The 20,539-nt window shown below is 41.2% G+C and overlaps 1 protein-coding gene across 1 annotated transcript in view; it reads right to left on the reverse strand.

Moving 5' to 3' along the window:
• Positions 1-246: 246 nt before the first annotated feature.
• NTS (neurotensin) overlaps positions 247-20,539 on the reverse strand; it is a 39,183-nt gene continuing 18,890 nt past the window's right edge. The window contains exons 3-4 of the mRNA XM_075274538.1: positions 16,863-17,087; positions 247-739 (exon numbers count right to left, since the gene is read on the reverse strand). Of these exons, the coding sequence (XP_075130639.1) occupies positions 590-739; positions 16,863-17,087 (375 nt within the window). The 3' untranslated portion in view covers positions 247-589. The remainder of the gene's footprint in view (positions 740-16,862; positions 17,088-20,539) is intronic.

The raw sequence follows: 20,539 nt of genomic DNA on the forward strand, positions 1-20,539 counted from the left end.
GGGGATGCTGCATGGAGAAGACTTCTTGGAGAATCCAGTCCAACCCTCTGGTAAATCTTCTTTAACTCCCTAATGTATTACTGTGTTTCTTCTTTGCAATCTTATGTTTATGGGAAAGAATACACAAAATAAAAAAAAATCTATAAAAATATACATTTTTAATATATTCCTATAACTTTATTGTCATTCTAGATGAGAAACATGGTTTAAAACAGATACACTTTTTAAAAAGTCATTTTAAGGACTAAATCTGACTAATATTTCTGGTAATTCTTATATGCACTTTCTTTAATATACTTTTCAGCAATAGTCCAATGTTGTCAGCCAATATTGCTTTTGATTCATCTTATGGATTAACACAATGCAGATAAATGGTATTTATTTTCAAAATGTAAAAGTCCAAATAAATTTATGTATATAAAAATCACATTGAACAAACAACATGAATAAAAACACATTTACTTTATATTAATGACAATTATTTTTCAATTTATTTATGGCACAAATATAACTTTAATTGTAAGTAAAATAACCATAAATCACATTTACTTATAAATTGAACACGTTGTAGTGAATCATATTGAATTTGTTAGTAATAAGAGCCCCTTTTCAGTATGTAGGGTCTTCTGGCTTTGCTTACAATGGCCTGTCTCTTGAAAATATAAGGGGTTTTCCTCTTTACAATGTCTTCATTTTCACTGTTTGAACTGCTGGGTTCAAGGTAATCCCGTTGAAGCAGCTGAAAGAAAAATAAAGTTAAGGACATCTCATTAAAATGACAAATGAAAAATCTCGTTTGTCTGATACATTGTATTACAAGGGATATGGATGTCAGTAAGTATAATATCCTGTGCTAAGACTCTTATAATTGGAGAAGTAGTGAGTTCATTCTATATTTATATTTCATAGTACTATGCCTGTACTGACAGTAGGGTTTTTTTGTACCGTAAAATGGAAAAAGTCAATTTGCAGGCACTTTCATCAGCTTGAAGGATAGTTATTTTCCAGGAGCATTGTCTGAAGTCCTAGTTTCTACCTGATTCTCGTAGAAAAGAGTTACCGTAGCTTTCCAATACAGGCTTTGCCTTGGTCAAATTTCATAGCTAAGTAGATGTAGGGTTAAAAGTGTTAACAGATCTGTCAAGTTGAGTATAGCTGGCCATACACATTAGATTTCCATTGGTAGAAATAATATGGCTTTGATCTTAATGACCCAAAGAATATAGGTAACGTGATTTGTACATGTAGGATTTAGCTGTCCGCTTGAAAAATCGGAAATCTTTGTAAACGGACACTTAAGGACACCTACGGACACTAAAGGAATGATGTCTCATTTAAAATAATGCAAATTGTAATGGACGCAGATAGTGTCCGATGCTAAAATCTTGCGTGGGCATTAGCATCGGGCAACAGCTGTCGGACAACGACGCTAATTTGAACGCCCCCTTAGATTTTTGTTTCCATCTTTCAAGTACATTGTAAGGACTATTAAATGGTATCACTAGGAAATAGCGTTTTCAATTAAATGGAAAGACGGCGCTCTCAGGTCACAGCAGCATTTTATTGAATACAACAATGATGCACAACGCTAAAAAATTGCCGCGTTTCGCGCACACCTGCCCTTTCTCAAGTGCATAACTTCACACAAAGCTCGGTCAATCCGGAAGATGTATACATATTGTATGTATTGTAAGGGCATACAATATGTATACATCTTCCGGATTGACCGAGCTTTGTGTGAAGTTACGCACTTGAGAAAGGGCAGGTGTGCCCGAAACACGGCGATTTTTTTAGCGTTGTGCATCATTGTTGTATTCAAGAAAATTCTGCTGTGACCTGAGAGCGCCGTCTTTCCATTTAATTGAAAACGCTATCTTCCCCGGCCTTGGCCGGTGTCCATCAGACGTGTTGCCTCCCCTCCCTGGCGGTAAACCCTAAACGTAGTTGTGAACGATTGTCACTACCTTATCAGGTGAGAGGCCATTTGGTCCTTTTAAATTACAACTTCTGGTTATTTCCACCAAAATTTATCAGACATTCTACACTATATAGTGTGCTCGGTGTCTTTTTTGTTTTTTATCACTAGGAAATAAGCTCTCATATGTCTCTATGAATAGGAAAAAAAATGTTATGGCTGTTACATGTATGATTTTTTTTTTTTTTACTTTTGTTAACACGTGCTTTTTTTCTTCTTAAATCACACAACTGTTTTACATTTCTAATCACTGTTGAGTATTTTCATTGGTGTAAGAAAAAAAAAAGCCCATGTAATAGCACCCTAAACCCTGTATTCTCTGGACACAACGGTGTTAGTTTAGTATGGTGGCTGCCCCTGAACCCTGAACTAAAATAGGCATATCTTAGGTGCATTTTGTCACATTTTAGACTCATCTTGCTTCAGGCTAAGGCCCCACATTGCGGAAACGCAGCTTTTTTTGTTGAAGATTTTGTTGCATTTTTTTTTAGCCAAAGCCAAGATCGGCTACAAAAGAAATGGGAAATACCTAGGAAGCTTCTTATACTTTTACCTTCTGCTCAATCTACTCCTGGATTTGGCTCAAAAAATGCAACAAAATCTGCAACAAAAAAGGCTCAGTTTCCGCAACATGGGGCCTTAGCCTCAGACTGTTTTTTCTGTCTAGCTCAGCAAATGGGAGAGATTTACACTCACCGGCCACTTTATTAGGTACACCTGTCCAACTGCTCGTTAACACTTAATTTCTAATCAGCCAATCACATGGCGGCAACTCAGTGCATTTAGGCATGTAGACATGGTCAAGACAATCTCCTGCAGTTCAAACCGAGCATCAGTATGGGGAAGAAAGGTGATTTGAGTACCTTTGAACGTGGCATGGTTGTTGGTGCCATAAGGGCTGGTCTGAGTATTTCAGAAACTGCTGATCTACTGGGATTTTCACCACAACCATCACTAGGGTTTACAGAGAATGGTCCGAAAAAGAAAAAACATCCAGTGAGCGGCAGTTCTGTGGGCGGAAATGCCTTGTTGATGCCAGAGGTCAGAGGAGAATGGCCAGACTGGTTTGAGCTGATAGAAAGGCAACAGTGACTCAAATAGCCACCCGTTACAACCAAGGTAGCCAGAAGAGCATCTCTGAACGCACAGTACGTCGAACTTTGAGGCAGATGGGCTACAGCAGCAGAAGACCACACCGGGTGCCACTCCTTTCAGCTAAGAACAGGAAACTGAGGCTACAATTTGCACAAGCGCATCGAAATTGGACAATTGAAGATTGGAAAAACGTTGCCTGGTCTGATGAGTCTCGATTTCTGCTGTGACATTCGGATGGTAGGGTCAGAATTTGGCGTCAACAACATGAAAGCATGGATCCATCCTGCCTTGTATCAACGGTTCAGGCTGGTGGTGGTGGTGTCATGGTGTGGGGAATATTTTCTTGGCACTCTTTGGGCCCCTTGGTACCAATTGAGCATCGTTGTAACGCCAAAGCCTACCTGAGTATTGTTGCTGACCATGTCCATCCCTTTATGACCACAATGTACCCAACATCTGATGGCTACTTTCAGCAGGATAATGCGCCATGTCATAAAGCTGGAATCATCTCAGACTGGTTTCTTGAACATGACAATGAGTTCACTGTACTCCAATGGCCTCCACAGTCACCAGATCTCAATCCAATAGAGCATCTTTGGGATGTGGTGGAACGGGAGATTCGCATCATGGATGTGCAGCCGACAAATCTGCGGCAACTGTGTGATGCCATCATGTCAATATGGACCAAAATCTCTGAGGAATGCTTCCAGCACCTTGTTGAATCTATGCCACGAAGAATTGAGGCAGTTCTGAAGGTAAAAGGGGGTCCAACCCGTTACTAGCATGGTGTACCTAATAAAGTGGCCGGTGAGTGTAGATGAAATGGAGCATGACGTATGATGTGACAATGTGTTTCCCAATTGTGACAAAATTTAGGCATAAAACTCTGACTCAAAGTAAGTCAACTTAGACATACATGTCTGAAATCAGCTGTGAAAAAAAGATGAAGTGGCCTGTTTTTCATGGTCACTTTGCATATGTGGGACATCCAGCGGTGTGAAGATAGCTTTCATAATGGCAGTTACACAGCTGTATTAAATTCACTGTATGTGAATATGAGTTATTCACTTGACCTTTTTTTGATTGTCCATTTTAAGGGATCGTCAAAAAATAGGCCTTGTCCTATTTTTACTTGGTTTTTACTGATCCATCAATACACTGAAATGTATGAAGGATCCATAAAAATGGGTGTCCCTTTGGGTCTACCATATTCATCTGAGTGTAGGCCGATGGAAAAAGTGGCTGTCACATGGTCATTTTTAATGTTGACGTGAATGGTCACATCAACATTACGTCACGAGGTGGTATAAATGTATATTAGACAGTCTAAAGACACAACTGCTTCATTATCCAACTTGAGCCACTATAATAAATTTGGCAGTTTTCAGACTGCCTATCTAAATTGACATTTTTAATTAATGTAGGGAAATTTGTAAGGTTTTCTTAATATGTGACTACTGAAACAATATTCATAACATTTTATTGGGACATTTTGTAAAAGGGCTTTTGTTTTGGCATCACTATTTAGGCTAGTTTATTAATATACTGTATTTTCTTGCAATGCTCTAGCCAAGTAACAGGATTTGCTGATGAATAACATTTAAAACATCAATGGGCTCAAACTTAGTAAGGGAATTAGGGAATACAGATGAAGGAAAAGACTGTGAGGACAATAGTAGAATTAAAGCCTGCACTTTCAGGTCTATGATATGTAAAATTACAAAGAAAATTAGATAGGACATACTACTTTGCTAAATGTTTGGTAATATATGAAACACTTAGGTCAGAGGTAGGGAACGTACTGCTCTCCAGCTGTTGCAAAACTACAACTCCCAACATGCATACTTGCTCTGCTGTTCTTGGAATTCCCATGGAAGTGAATGGAGCATGTTGGGAGTTGTAATTTCACAGCAGCTGGAGATCCATAGGTTCCCTACCCCAAATTGTGGAACCATGAAAGAAGAACAATAAGAAACTGTACTAACAAACAACATAAATGTGTAGACTCCTTGCAGTTGTACTTCCGGATGTGTCTATGCCTCTGTAAAATATTTTAATACTATGAATCAGGTTTATTTTTCCCCCAAAGCAATGGGGTTACAATGGATTTTGCCATTTCAAAAACATTAAGCTGGCCAGGCTCTGCAGAAGAAGTGTTCAGATTACTTGGCTTCTTCTCTAGTGCACTCCTGGTCAGCACAGCCAGTATTCATTTCAAAGGATTACAGAAATGTATTGGGAGGTCAGAAGGGATTCTTGCCATTATTCTTGAACTATTCCACTTGATGCACTCTTCTTAGACTATATTTTTAAACAATATGTAATTTGCTTTTGGAAATCAAAAGCTATCTGTAATATAGTACTGTATTATAGAAGTTGGAACAATATATCCTCAAGATATGGCATTTGCTATAGCACTCTCATATAATGGTCTGTAATTTTTGTTCTCTTCAAACGTAGCCACTTATCATGCTTCCACTCTTCTTTATGCTTTTTCCTTTAATATTTTTCATATTTTCAGTTTCTTAAATTACTTTGCCCAATTGCTGTCTGACCTTGTAAAGTGAGTCCTGCCACTCTTTTAATGTCCATTACTTTTCAAAAGAACATCAATTTATTGTTTCTAAATAGAAAAAAATACTGAGCAGAATACATGAATACTCAGCGGACTCTCTTCAGGATGTCCATAACAACAATTACTTCAGAAATCCTCATTTGTTTGAACATTTGAATACTAATACCATGAAGAAGGAAAATGAAGGAGTCCTGACAACCTTAGTAGCTGCAGGTCATGAAAGAAGAGAAGACAGGCCATTCTATTGACTAATTATGGATTTATTGTGTTTGCTCTAAAGGCAACTATATCTTATGGGGAGCTCAGACCATATAAACCCCAAAAGATGTAGCTTATAAAATTATTTCTGCTTTGCCTCTCTTAGCAATTTTTTTCTTACAGGTTTTAGAGACATTTGACATGGAGAAAATTAATTTTAAATATCTTTGTGGTTGCCTTGAGTTATGGAAGTTGCTCAAAGGTCTAAGCCATAGCCCTTGATCCACTTTTATTTTCACACCCCTGATATTTAGACAGCAAACCGCAATTGGTTTCAGACTATTTAATGCAGAAGTATCCCTCCAAGCGATACATGAGTTGTGTGACTCCAGAACACTGCTGTCTTCACTAAGCCATCAAATATCATTACAGCTTCATTCCTGTACTACTTCCTCCTACTATGGTCCAGGAGACTCCCTCATGCTTCCTCACTCTCTTGTATTCACAAACTTTGATACAATTGAATACTATATGTGAACTAGAGATGGGTGAACCTTAAAATGGCTTAAAGTGTGTAGAAAACTATCATAGTTTCTAGGAGCATACCTATCTAATTTCTAGCTCTCTAAGGCCTCGTTCACATCTGCATTGGTATTCTGTCCGGGGAAGTCCACATGAGGACCCCCTGAACGGAATACTGAACGCAACTGGAATCAGTGTGCCAGTGAAAGCACACAGACCCCATAGACTATAATGGGGTCCATGTGCTTGCCGTCAGATCTCCGCAAGGATGATGCGGACAGGAAAGTAGTTCACAACCTACATTTCTGCCCACATGATTCCTGCGGGCAGCGCACGGCAAGCACATGGACCCCATTATAGTCTATGGGGTCCGTGTGGTTTTACTGCCCAGCGCTTGCAATTACATTTAGTATTCCATTCGGGCAATCCCATTCGCACTCCCCGACGGCATACCAACGCTGATGTGAACAAAGAGTAAGGCCTCATTCACATCTGCGTTGGTAATCTGTTCAGGGGAGTCCACATGGGGACCCCCCCATATGGACTACTACTATCATTGGCAAGTTCACGATCTACTTTCCTGTCCACATGGCTTGTGCGGAGACCATGCGAAAAGCACACGGACCCAATTATAGTCTATGTGGTCCGTGTGCTTCCACTGCACACCGCTTGCCAATGCATTTGGTAGTCCTTTTGGGGGGTCCATATGCAGACTCACCCGAAAAGATTACCAATGCATATGTGAACGAGGCCTCAGGTAAACACAGCTAAAGTGATGTCAAAGTGAAAGTGATGTATGTATGAAAAAACATACATCATGGTAGGCAGTGGATACAACTCCAGGTTTAACCATACACTGTGCTGCCATGTGCTTTTATGCATTTTAACATTATCCTTTTATTGGGAAAATGTGCTTGCTCAGGTTTTTTATATACCATGTCAGAAACATTTATGAAAATCGGATTTAACTGTCATGAAGATTTCAGTTTTTGTTGTTCAATTACCCTCATGGATAGTATCGACTCTCAGGGCTCTTTAGATCATTGAAATCAATCTCAAACATATGTGATAATTAATTTGCCAGGTGAGCCCAATTTAAGGAAACCTACTTAAAAAGAGTGTTCCACATTATTATGTATCCACATAAGACAAAAATCAAGCACTGAGTGGCACTTAAAGTAACACTGTGTAGGGTAACAACCTAGTTGGTGTCTCATCTGATTCAGTTGTGACTTTACACAACAATCAAGTTCACATGGAAACTTCATTGGGTCATAAGATGCAGCAAGATCTCCATCTCCTTGGAATAGGGTCCAGATCCATGATTTATCAGAGAATGTAAGAAGGATGCATTGTGATTGCCATCCAAAAAAAGAAGAACCTGTGCTCACCAAATCATCCAGATAGAAGTCCTTTATTTGTATTCACACAAACACAATGCATTTCAGGGACTTGTCCCCCTTTTTCAAGTGTATACAATTAAAATGGCAATATACCAACTTTTTATAGACAATCATATAAGGGAGCCCCTCTCCTAATGGGAGGGCTCACTAATCCACACAGCAAAAAACAATAATAAAATGGATCCTGTTGTTAAGCTCCATATATAAGAGAAGGCATAATAATGATAATCAGTAAATATATTTACAGACAGAGGGAATAATAAATACAGTTTATTAAAATCCATATGGTGTCTGATGTCTATTAAGTGCTACCGCATATGCATATTGCGGCAATATCTATAGCATTATTGGCACTTGCATTGGGAATTATGCTACAGGTTTCAAGCAATATGAGAAAGAAAAAGGATCTCTTTGCTACCAAAAAGCATCAAATAGTGCAATGCTTTGGACAAGGTAAAGAGAATTGTATCTGATTCAGAGCACAGAGGGGTTTGTGCAGATAAAGGCATAATGAGGAAGGTTTCTGCTAGACAATTAATCAGATTAAGAGAGTAGCTGCTAAAATACCATTAAAAAGCAGCAAAATTTGAAGCTGCTGGTCCCTCTGGAGGCACGAACTTTAAGGTTTGGGATCCTTTAGAGGCTTGCAGTTGTGCATATACCTACAATTTTACTACCCATAAACAATGCTCATAAGAAGAAACAGTTGCAGTGGGCCCAGACATACATGAAGACTAACTGATAGTAGAAGGATCCAGCGTCACCAGGTAAGTAAAATATAACTTTTATTTTTCCATTTTAAAAGTTTACAGCATTCCAATTAGATGGCAAGCATATACGAATGGAGAAACACTGCTACGCGTTTCGGGACCTTCCTCGTCCCTTCGTCATGGCCATGACGAAGGGACGAGGAAGGTCCCGAAACGCGTAGCAGTGTTTCTCCATTCGTATATGCTTGCCATCTAATTGGAATGCTGTAAACTTTTAAAATGGAAAAATAAAAGTTATATTTTACTTACCTGGTGACGCTGGATCCTTCTACTATCAGTTATCGTATCAGTGTGGATTGGAGTCTATCCGCATCCGTGCAGCCCAGGAATTTTGTTTCATATGGAATTGGGGTGAGCTGGACATTTGCATACATGAAGACTAATTGATGAGTGCTGGGATAATTAGTGCTGTGCAATCCTAGATGGTCCAGATGGATGGAGTAGAGGATGCTCTGTGGATGGCCACCTTGTCCCAACAAGGCTGCAACATCAGCAAGGAGCTGGTGGAGTCATGCTTTGGGCCAGAATCATGGGGAGAGCTGGGAAGGCCATTTAGGGTCCCTGTTGTTGTGAAGATAGTCTCTAGAAAGTATATAGAGTTTCTGACTGACCACTTTCTTCCATGGTATAAAAAGAAGAAGTGTGCCTTTTGTACCAATATGGTTTTCACGCATGGCAATACACCATCTCATGTAGCGAAGAATACCTATGAGTCATTGGCTGCTATATGTATAAAAGGAGAGAACCTCATGGTGTGGCCACCATCTTCCCCTGATCTCAGCCGTGTTGGGAACCTTTGGAGTATACTTAAGCAAAAGATATATGAGGGTGAGAGGCAGTTTACATCAAAACATCACTTCTGGGAGGCTATTCTGACATCCTGCAAAGAAATTCAAGCAGAATCTATCAACAAACTCGCTTCCATGGATGCAAGAATTATGAAGGTGATATCAAAGAAGGGGCTCTATGTTAACATGTAATTTGAATAATAATTGTGTAGATACACATGGTGGTTGTATTACAAAAAGCAATGTTTTTTTTTGTTTGTTTGTTTGTTTTTAGAAAACAGACTGTTTTGATATATTGTAAGTGCTACAGGGTTATTGTTATTTGGGAGACAAAAATGTGGCTGTGAGGCAAGTGATGAAGAATTGGCTTTTCACAGAAAAAAGAAAAAAAGCCACAAAGAATTGTCCATTCATGAGAGCAGAATGCCACACCAACATTGCGTTTGTATTGGAAGCAGTGCTGAGATTGTTTGCTTTATCTTTGTTTTATTATGCTAACCAAATGGCAGTGGCATGGCATTGCCAACTAGAGAACTTCAAGAAAATTCAGAATAGATTCTGAAATGGAAAGGATTCTTCATTCTGACCATGAAAACAACACTAGAGAAACAGAAAAGAACCTGCACTTACCTGATAGTTATCCCTGTATGGGATCAAATGCCACACTGGCATCTTGTTGGTGGAGTGGACATTTACAAAATTTCAAGAAAAATTTGGGGCACACTATCACACTATGGCCTGTCAGCTGAAAAAGCTAGACTATATTCCAAAACCAAAACCTATTATCATGATTCATGACTAAGATTGAGGGCCCATGTGGCAGAAATTCAGCTTTTTTTCTTGCAAATTTTGCTGCATTTTTGGAGCCAAAGACAAGAATTGTTACAAAAGGAATGTGAAATATATTGGAAGTACTTACACTTCTTCCTTCTGCTCAATTCATTCCTGGTTTTGCTAAAATAACTGCTGCAAAATCTGCAGCAAAAAAAGCTACATTTCTGCAACATGGGGATTCCTCCTAAAGGTTGAAACTGTTGTTCTTCTCACAGACCAGTTATCCAATTCATTGTGTCTGTGGTCACAAGCAGGTCACAACTTTTCTCGAGAAATAATAGTGGCTAGGTATTGAGACTGCCATCAGTTTGCAAAAAACAGTGGATTCCAGCAGAATGTTAGTCAGGTTGGAATTAAAGTTGCAAACCATCCGGGGTCCTAGGGCTCTGTCCTAGGACCCCTCCTGTTCTCCATCTACACCCTTGGCCTGGGCCAACTCATAGAATCTCATGGCTTTCAGTACCACTGCTATGCCGATGACACCCAAATCTACATCTCTGAACCAGACATTACCTCCCTGCTGGCCAGAATTCCAGATTGTTTAGCGGCCGTAGCCTCCTTCCTCTCCTCCCGCTTTCTCAAACTCAACATGGAGAAAACAGAGTTTATCATCTTCAGCCCATCCTGTATGGCCCCTCCACCTGACCCATCTATCAAAGTTAAAGAGGACCTTTCACCACTTTTGGGCACAGGCAGTTCTATATACTGCCAGAAAGCTGACAGTGCGCTGAATTCAGCGCACTGTCGGCTTTCCCGATCTGTGCCCGGTGTGAAGAGCTTATGGCCCGGTACCGTAGCTCTTCTATGGTCTGAAGGGCGTTTCTGACCATTAGCCAGGAACGTCCTTCTGCCTCGCGGCGCCAATCGTGCTGTGCTGTGGAGCCGGGAGGAACGCCCCCTCCCTCTGCTCACACAGCTTGTCCGTAGACGAGTATTATCAGGAGAGAGAGGGGGCGTTCCTCCCGGCTCCACAGCACAGCGCGATTGGCGCGGCGAGGCAGTAGGACGTTCCTGGCTAATGGTCAGAAACGCCCTTCTGACTGTAAAGCGCTACGGTACCGGGACCGATAGCGCTTTACACCGGGCACGGATCGGGAAAGCCGACAGTGCGCTGAATTCAGCGCACTGTCAGCTTTCTGGCAGTATATAACACTGCCTGTGCCCAGATATGGTGAAAGGTCCTCTTTAATAGAACCACAATTATCCCTGTCCCACAGGCCCGATGCCATGGGGTAACCCTGGACTCTGACCTATCCTTCAAGCCACATATTCAAGCCCTCAACACCTCCTGCCGCCTCCAGCTCAAGAAAATCCACCGAATTCGCCCCTTCCTCACCCAGGAAACTACCAAGATGCTTGTCCAAGCCCTCATAATCTCCCGCCTAGACTACTGCAACACCCTTCTCCATGGACTCCCAGCTAACACCCTCGCCCCCCTCCAGTCCACCTTAAACTGCGCTGCTCGCTTAATCCACCTCACGCCCCGATCTTCATCAGCTGCTCCCCTCTGCCAGTCCCTCCACTGGCTACCTATTGCCCAGCGAATTGAGTTCAAGCTACTAACGCTAACATACAAAGCCATCCACAACCTGGCCCCTCCATACATCTCTGAACTAATCTCCCGCTACCTGCCCACACGTAACCTCAGATCCTCTAATGACCTCCTACTCCGCTCTGCTCTCATCCGCTCCTCACACAACCGTCTGCAAGATTTCTCTCGTGCATCCCCCATACTCTGGAACTCCTTACCAAGACACATAAGACTGACCCCCACAATCACAGGCTTCAAGAAGGCCCTGAAGACTCATCTATTCAGGAAGGCCTACAACCTCCAATAACACTATCACCGCACCACCATCTGTACAGTCTCCCCCTCTCCTTCTGTCTCTACCCCCCTTCCCTCATAGATTGTAAACCCTCGCGGACAGGGCCCTCTACCCCACTGTGCCAGTCGGTCATTGTTAGCATTACATTCTGTGTATTGTATGTAACCCCCAAATGTAAAGCACCATGGAATTAATGGTGCTATATAAATAAATAAATAATAATAATAATAATAATAATAATAATAATAATAATGACTGGGTGACGAGTGCTCTTTACTGGACAGACACACATATATTTATGTGTAAAGCACCATGGAATTAATGGTGCTATATAAATAAATAAATAATAATAATAATAATAATAATAATAATAATAATGACTGGGTGACGAGTGCTCTTTACTGGACAGACACACATATATTTATGAAAGGTGACTGACAGCATGGAGGAGGACAAACAGATGGAGATAATGAATGATAATGATGATGACCATGTACTAGTTATGGCCTGCCTACAAAGATGATCATAGGAAGAAGGAATAAAAAGGTTTTGTTCATTTGGTGGCTCTGGCAATTCCATTTTGCCAAATGAGCTGGTGACCTCATTTCATGTGAGAATGGAGATACCTAATTCTTACATGCATGCTTGCAAAGCCATGGTTACAATGCAAGCTTACACTTTAGCATTGATTTGTCATTTAGCAATATACAAAAAAATTGCAATATGGGTGATGACGGCATGTAGCTGCTGCTGCCAAAGCCAACAGCAGTGGGAATGCCACTGCCAATGCCACCACCAGCTGACCTTGCCTTAGATATTCCCCTGGTAGATGTTTTAAGTGTTGGGGCTACATGACTGGTGAAATGCTTACCATTGAAACTGCCACCACCCTCTTCATGTGATGTCACCCTGTCACCATGACTCAGTTGCCAGGTCCAGATTTGATTTAGTAATATCATCACCTTCGCCACATTTTTGTGACTTATCAGGGCAATGGAATTCCTTTATGCCCGCACAATTCCTAGAAGATTTTCCCCTAAGGCCCCTACCAGCAATACCACCAGCAGCACATGCCCCACAAATACTACTTCCACCAACACTCATGTCTTCTACCACCATCTCTACCTAAATAAAAAAAAGGAAAAAAAAAACAAAAACAATGGCAATTCTCATCGAACTCATAAAAATGAAGAGAAAGAACAGCAAGTCTTCGGAAGTAGTAGTGTTGCTGAACCTGATAGCATTTACATTCTTAATGTTAGTACTTGCCTGTTCTCTGCTCTTTTTTCCACTCATTTTTTTTATTGAACACACTGCTTAATTTAATTATTGTAATTGGCAACAGTTCTGGCACTTTTTGTTTGTTTGTTTTTGTTGTTTTTCACACTCATGGGTGAGCAAACTAGAAACAACAAAAAATAAATAGCAAGAGTCTTTTTCAGACTAGAGCAACTGTTTATTGTGAGCTGAATGCAACAACAAAAAACTGCTGATATAATGGAGTTTCTTTAGATGCTTTAATACTGTGTATATGTATAGCAAAAAAAATGCTGAAGAAATTATTTGAATATTTTTTAAAATTAACAAAACTCTTTTACACTGTTTTTGGTGATTAGAAAAGTATAAAATAGAAAAAAAAAACAAAACTTTTTTTTAGATTAACCCAGGCTACATAATATATTGGGTAAACAAAAACCACTTAAATAATTTTTTCTCCCATATTTGCACAGGCAGAATCAGCAATTTGCTGTTAGTACAGCAGTTGCTATGTATGTAATGAAAAAATTCAAACTATTGGCAAAAAAGCCCTTACCAAAGGACTTTTCACTAACAGGATTGTTTTGTCAATAAAAAGTATGTTTAATGACTGTGCATAAAGATGAAACTGCTTTATTGCACAACAGACTAAAATGAGATTACTGGCAATGCCAGAGCTAAGGGTAAGTTCACATCAGGTTTTTTGGACAGGGTGTTATGGAATTGCTAGGACAGCCTGGGATGGGGCACAAGAGACAGTGAGCCCTAAGCTGAAGCACCCCACTGTCCCTTCCTATTGCCAGGCCCTATCCTACGTAATAGGCGGCAACTCGAAGACGATCCCTTCCTGTACATGTGATACACAAAATGCAGACAAGACAAAACAACAACAAAGGGAGGTCAGCTAGCCAAGGGTCAGGAAACAGTCGAGCAATGCAGTGCCAAATCGAAGTCCAAAAGAATAGTCAGTAGGGAAAGCCAGAGGTCAAGGATTAGAATACAAGTAATAACATCCACAGAAAAAGCAAGTACGCACAAGGCAATAGCAAGCCCCAGTGTGAATGTGAGCCAAGACTAAATAGGGAGGAAGAACCCGCCCAGAACCTGATAGGAAGGCAGGCTGTCAATCACAGGGCAAGGCAAAAATTAACCACTTAATGGACAGAGGCAACAAGGGCAGAAGACGGGTGGTGCAAATTCAATTACAGAACTAGAGCTGTGTTCACACAGTGCAACTAAAAACTGCACACGCCTCCTGTGCCGCAGCATGCGAGCAGAGGGTGACACAGAGACCCGAACAGGCCGAGATGTTACACAGGGTTTTGAGGCCGTATTTGCCTCAAAAACCCTGTCCAAAAAGATGGCTCCTATTGAAATCAATGGGAGCCGCTGAGGAGCTTTGTCCGGGAGCCATTTCTTCCAGCAAGATGTGAGACGCGAGAAACAAGATATTCATTCTTCAAGCTGAGTTGCCTGGCGATTCGGCCTGGAGAAACTCCCTCCTCCAGACTAGGCCCATTCATTGGGCCTAATCCGGAGCAGAGTGTGCGGCTGGATGCTGTTGCAGTGCACCGGCTTTCAGTCGCCGCGACCCGGTTTTTGGATCTGAACCTGAGGCGGCCTCTGCCTCAGGTTCTGATCCAAAAACCCTGTGTGAACTTACCCTAAATGTTATGTCTGTGTGTCTGTAGAGTAGCTCAAAGAGCAGCAGCTAGTCCTTCACTTCTATGTATTGATTTCTACTGATCTACTCTGTAATTACTTGAAATCCTATTGCTTTTCAGAATTGTGCTCTAAATGATGCAGTGAGATGAAACATAGACCCTACACTATCTCCATGAAGAATGTCTATCACTATCTTCTGGCGACACTTGGAACATCTTATAATTTGTATATGACATCAGCATTATAAGGTGTCCTCCCACAGCTGTCTATTTGCTGAGAGGCTGTCGGCTGATTTCAGATGGTGCTAAAATGTCACACAGTGAATCAGTGACATATATATGTCTTTTCTGTATTTCCTGCTTAAACATGTGGCAGTGACCATTTTAGTTCATTTGTTCTGTTTCATTAAAAAACAAACAATTTGGAATATTCATGTCGAATGCGGTTTGTGATAAAGTGGTTCACCCATCTCTAACGTGAAGCCTCACCCCTTTTGGCTTGTGGAAGTTGCACAGCCTATTTAATTAATCTTCTTTTTGCAAGTGCTTTTCTGCCTGTTATTACTGCATCTGCAAAACCAAAATGCTTTTTTCATTCCTCTCTACTCTCCAAACTGCAGTGTACAACTTCCTCCTCCATGCTACAATCTCTAAGGGCGCATACACACGATGTCTTTTGGCACGTAGACGCCGCGGGAGCTTTTGCAGGCCGTATACGCTCCCATTGATTTCAATGGGAGCGTGGATCGTATACACGGCACTATTTTGTGGCCGTGATTTTCCCGCCGCAAAATCACGGCCGCAAAATAGAGCCACGTATACTATCCCGGCTCCAATTGAAATCAATGGGAGCGTATACGGCCCGCAAAAGCTCCCGCGGCGTCTACGTGCCACATTACGTGCCAAAGGACATTGTGTGAATGCACCCTAATAAAGAAAAATCTGACAGCGACAACTTACAACTTATCTTATCTGCGTCAGATTCATCAGCACAGCCAGATATTTGAATAAGTTACACATACTCTACAGCAACAAAATGGTAGAACATGTGTTTCATTTTGCTTTTAGATTTATGAAGTAAATGAATAATAAAGTATTTGAGCAGATGTGCATAGTCTTTAATTCATCTTTAGTTTCTCTTGTTTTAAAAAAACCTAAACCTCTTGCCAAAATTTTCTAAATGTAAACAGTTTTAATTTTTTTTTGTTTTTATAGATAATAATAGGGGATAATAGTAAATTTTGTAATATATTTTATGAAAGTGCCTGTTTCTTTATTTATTTCCCTCATTCTTCCACAGTTCAAATCTGTACATAGTGGTCTGGAGGAAGACAGCTCACTGAATGCAGAGAGAGATGGCAGAGACATAAGAGACCACTCTACGCTAGACCATGACAACTCTATGATGCTATCGACAGTATAATATTTCCTCATGTCCACTGTCTGCTTTGTACTCCTCCCCCTCTTCTCTTCATGTACTTCATTGTAAACTGATCTGCTTCTATGTAGCATTTCCATTTAAAGCATACTTGTCAAGTTTTGTGCTCTGCTGGAGAACCGCCTCTCACATGGCCATGCCCATTACAGTAAAATGATGCCATGGCCTCACATTCTTTTTGTGACATGGACACAAAAGGTGCCAGTCACACCACTTTTTATGACATGACCAACACATAAAATGTCAAGACAGCTGTCCGGGCATGGGAGATTTCCCAACCCTACTAGGACTCAACTGGTCACTCCTTTTTGCAGGAGACTCCCAAATGTTCCAGGACGGATGGCAAGCATAGTGTAATGATGGAATCAGTGAATGTAGAAAGATAAGAGCAGACACAAGAGAAGAAGAATATAAAGTTACAACCGCTTTTCCGTAATAAAGTATATTAGCTTATCTTCGCCTGCACTATTGATTTATCAAATTCAAAAATTGTTCAACTTTAAAAATTGTATCATACCTCTGAATGTTGAAAGACCAAGCTTTGGCAAATTTTCTGAAGTTGAATCGCTGTCAACATTGCTTCCAAGTTGAAACCATCCAAAGAATTTTGAAATTGTTTTCTGGCCATGACATCTTCTTCTCCAGTCTCCCCTGCTTCTTCCGTTTGGGTGTTGAAATTGTTTACAAGTTTGCACACATTGAGAAGAGTCATTTTCCAGTATGGAAGCCTTGCTTTATTCACCTAAAGTTAAATATTTGCTAATTATTATGAGCAAAAATGAATGTTTTTTTTAATTCTTCACATTGTATACATGTTTGGCTATTAATTTATTTCTATTTATAAACCAGCACAGATAACGTTTTGCAGCTTTTTCAATACAGTATATTACATCTATTTGCATGAATATAAATTAGCATATACTATATAAAGTCACAATGCACATGAGTTCACATTTTGATGATTAATTGGAATAACTGTGTTCTTTCTTTCTTTCAAATCTGTTCTTTTATAATTGCGTTAGTTCATATTTTACAAAGAATGTGTTGACATATACAATACATTTGTTCCACAACACATCATGTGATTGTGAATGTGTTGTATTAGAATTGATAGTAATATTAATGTATATAAGTAATATAGACTATAAATATATCTTACATCTATATTGTATACTACTGGTTTGCCTTTTTAGGCTGCATTCACACAGAGTAACGCCAGGCGTCATTTGTGTGTAATTTGTGTGTCTTTTACGGCCGTCATAAAACGTTTACATAGAGTTCTATAGGAAAAGACGTCCGTAATTTACTGCCGTCATTTACGGCCGTCATTACAATGACGGCCGTAAATGACGGCCGTAAATGACGGGCGTCTTTTCCTATAGAACTCTATGTAAACGTTTTATGACGGCCGTAAAAGACACACAAATTACACACAAATGACGCCTGGCGTTACTCTGTGTGAATGCAGCCTTATACTGTTTTCTTTTAAATTGTAATAAATGTTTTAGCTCATTTAACACTTTCTTATGCAAAGTATGTAAACAGATGGCCTAGACTAGAACAGAGGGAGGTCACATCTTTTACAATATGGGGATGCGAGTTAAATTAGGTTATTGTATAGATAATCTAACAAGAACACTTTAAAATCTGCCAAGAAGGACCACATGGCTGTATAAAGGATATCTTTGATGCTGTTGTGTTAGAAGGCACCTTGTTGTTGTGTTCCTATCAGTCAACAGAAAGGGTAATGCTAACGGGTGTTTTCGATGGTACCCCAAATAGCAGTTTCAGGGTGGTTCAGAGGGGGTATTGCTCAATGTTTTTCTCCGATTATGCCAAGAAATACATAATTTCAATTGGAAAGATCTCTCACCATTACGGATCCTAAAAGAACATTCACATACAGATTAGAGATGAGCAAACACTGTTCGATTGAATAGATATTCGATCGAATATCAGGCCGTTCGAGGTATTCAATTCCAATCGAATACCACCAGGCAAACGCACTAAAAATTTGTATCCCCCTCCCACCTTCCCTGGCGCTTTTTTTGCACCAATAAATGCGCAGGGGAGGTGGGACAGGAACTGCGACAACAGAGGCATCGGAAAAAAATCGGCTGGCTAAATCAGGTGACTTCCAATTTATACAAATATTGGGTTTAATATCCGGTTCATATGAGACTGTGAATTATGTGACTGTGAGACAGGGACAGATGTACAGGCAGGGTTAGCTGGGGATTACCTTTATTTAGGTGGGAATGTCACTCACCCTGCTCTTTGTAGCTCTATCTGGTCCGGATTCCTGTCAGCTTGCAATATGCGCGAGCTGACTTTTTTCCCATAGGAATGCATTGACCAGCGTTGACTGGTCGAATGCCATACAGAATACAGCATTCGGCTGGTTCTGCCAGAGGCTCATCTGTGAGGAGGCGGAGTCTAAGTTCCGACCAGAATGGAGACTGCTGTGGACCGATCTTAGATTCTGCCTCCTCCGGCAGAACCAGCATTGATTGGCCGAAAGCTGTACTCTGTATGGCATTCGGTCAATCAACGCTGGTCAATGCATTCCTATGGGAAAAAGTCAGCTCCCGCATATCGCAAGCTGACAGGGATCCCGACGTAATACAGTGACTTGGGCATGTTAGATGCCCCCAGACATGCTTTCCCTGCTGTCCAAATTGCATTCCAGGGTGTTGGCATCATTTCCTGGGGTGTCATAGTGAACTTGGTGTCTCTCCTGAGTCGAAGAGTGGGATCCCCTGAAACGAGCATTTTTTCCCCATAGACTATAATGGGGTTCGATATTCGTTCGAATAGTCGAATATTGAGGGGCTATTCAAAACGAATATCGAATATCGAACATTTTACTGTTCGCTCATCTCTAGTTATTATATCTGGGCATCCCTCAATACCAAGACTGTATACTACACAGTGGGACACTACTACCCCCATTGGGGAGCTGCATGGTTACAGTTGCTGAGTAAAGTTCAACCTGTTACTAGAGATGAGCAAACGGTGAAATATTCGAGATTCGATATTCGTTTCGAGTAGTTTCTCAATATTCGACTACTCGATCGAATATCGAATCCCATTATAGTCTATGGGAAAAAATGCTCATTTCAGGGGAAACCACTATTCGATTAAAGGAGAGTCACCAAGTCCACGAGTAGCAGGTGGAGAGTGTTTAGGAGGAGCGCTGTGCAGTTAAAGCGCACGGACCCCATTATAGTCTATGGGGTCCGTGCGTTTTAACTGCACAGTGCTTGCAGTTGCGCTGATAAAAAGTAAGCTCCCTCGTAACCGCAAGCTGCCAGCTCTCCCAACTAGCAAAGACGAACCTGCAGCAAATCAACTCTGGTTCTGCAGCAGGCTCATCCTTGCTAGTCAGGAGAGCTGGCAGCTTGCTTACGAGGCAGCTGAATTTTTTGTCATAGGAATGCATTGACCAGTGTTGGTTGGCCAGTGTACAGCATTCGGCCAATCAACGCTGGTTCTGCTCGTCTGTCTATGGCTCGTCTGTGGGGAGGCGGAGTCTAAAATCGGACCACACTGGAGACTGCTGTGGTCCGATCTTAGACTCTACCTCCCCACAGACGAGCCTCCGGCAGAACCAGCGTTGATTGGCCGAATGCTTTACACTGGACAATCAACGCTGGTCAATTCATTCCTATGAGAAAAATTCAGCTCCCTCGTAACAGCAAGCTCCCAGCTCTCCTGACTAGCAAAGACGAACCGGCGGCAAATCAATGCTGGTTCTGCAGCAGGCTAGTCCTTGCTAGTCGGAAGAGAGCTGGCAGCTTGCTGTTATGAGGGAGCTGAATTTTTCTCATCGAATATTTACTCATCGAATATTTACTGCGAATAGGTAATAGTATTCGATCGAGTACGAATATTTTGAATACCGTAGTATTCGATCGAATACCTATTCGATCGAATACTACTCGCTCATCTCTACCTGTTACTCCATTACTGCCTCCTGAGTCATTCCTGCTGTAACATCAGGGCTGTTCCAAACACCATCACACCAGCTCAGGATAAGAGGACCACTCTGCAACTAGAAGCACCCCTGTAGGACTACACCCATAACCATGGCGTAGCACAGCAGCCCCCCCCCCCCATCAGTGCCTGGCCTAGGAGGTGTGCTTGGGAGATTGTGGAGGGCACTCAGCCTATCCGGTGGCACAGCTACCACCT

This window comes from Leptodactylus fuscus, chromosome 5 (assembly GCF_031893055.1).
Source record: "Leptodactylus fuscus isolate aLepFus1 chromosome 5, aLepFus1.hap2, whole genome shotgun sequence".
In the NCBI taxonomy this organism is placed as follows: Eukaryota; Metazoa; Chordata; class Amphibia; order Anura; family Leptodactylidae; genus Leptodactylus; species Leptodactylus fuscus.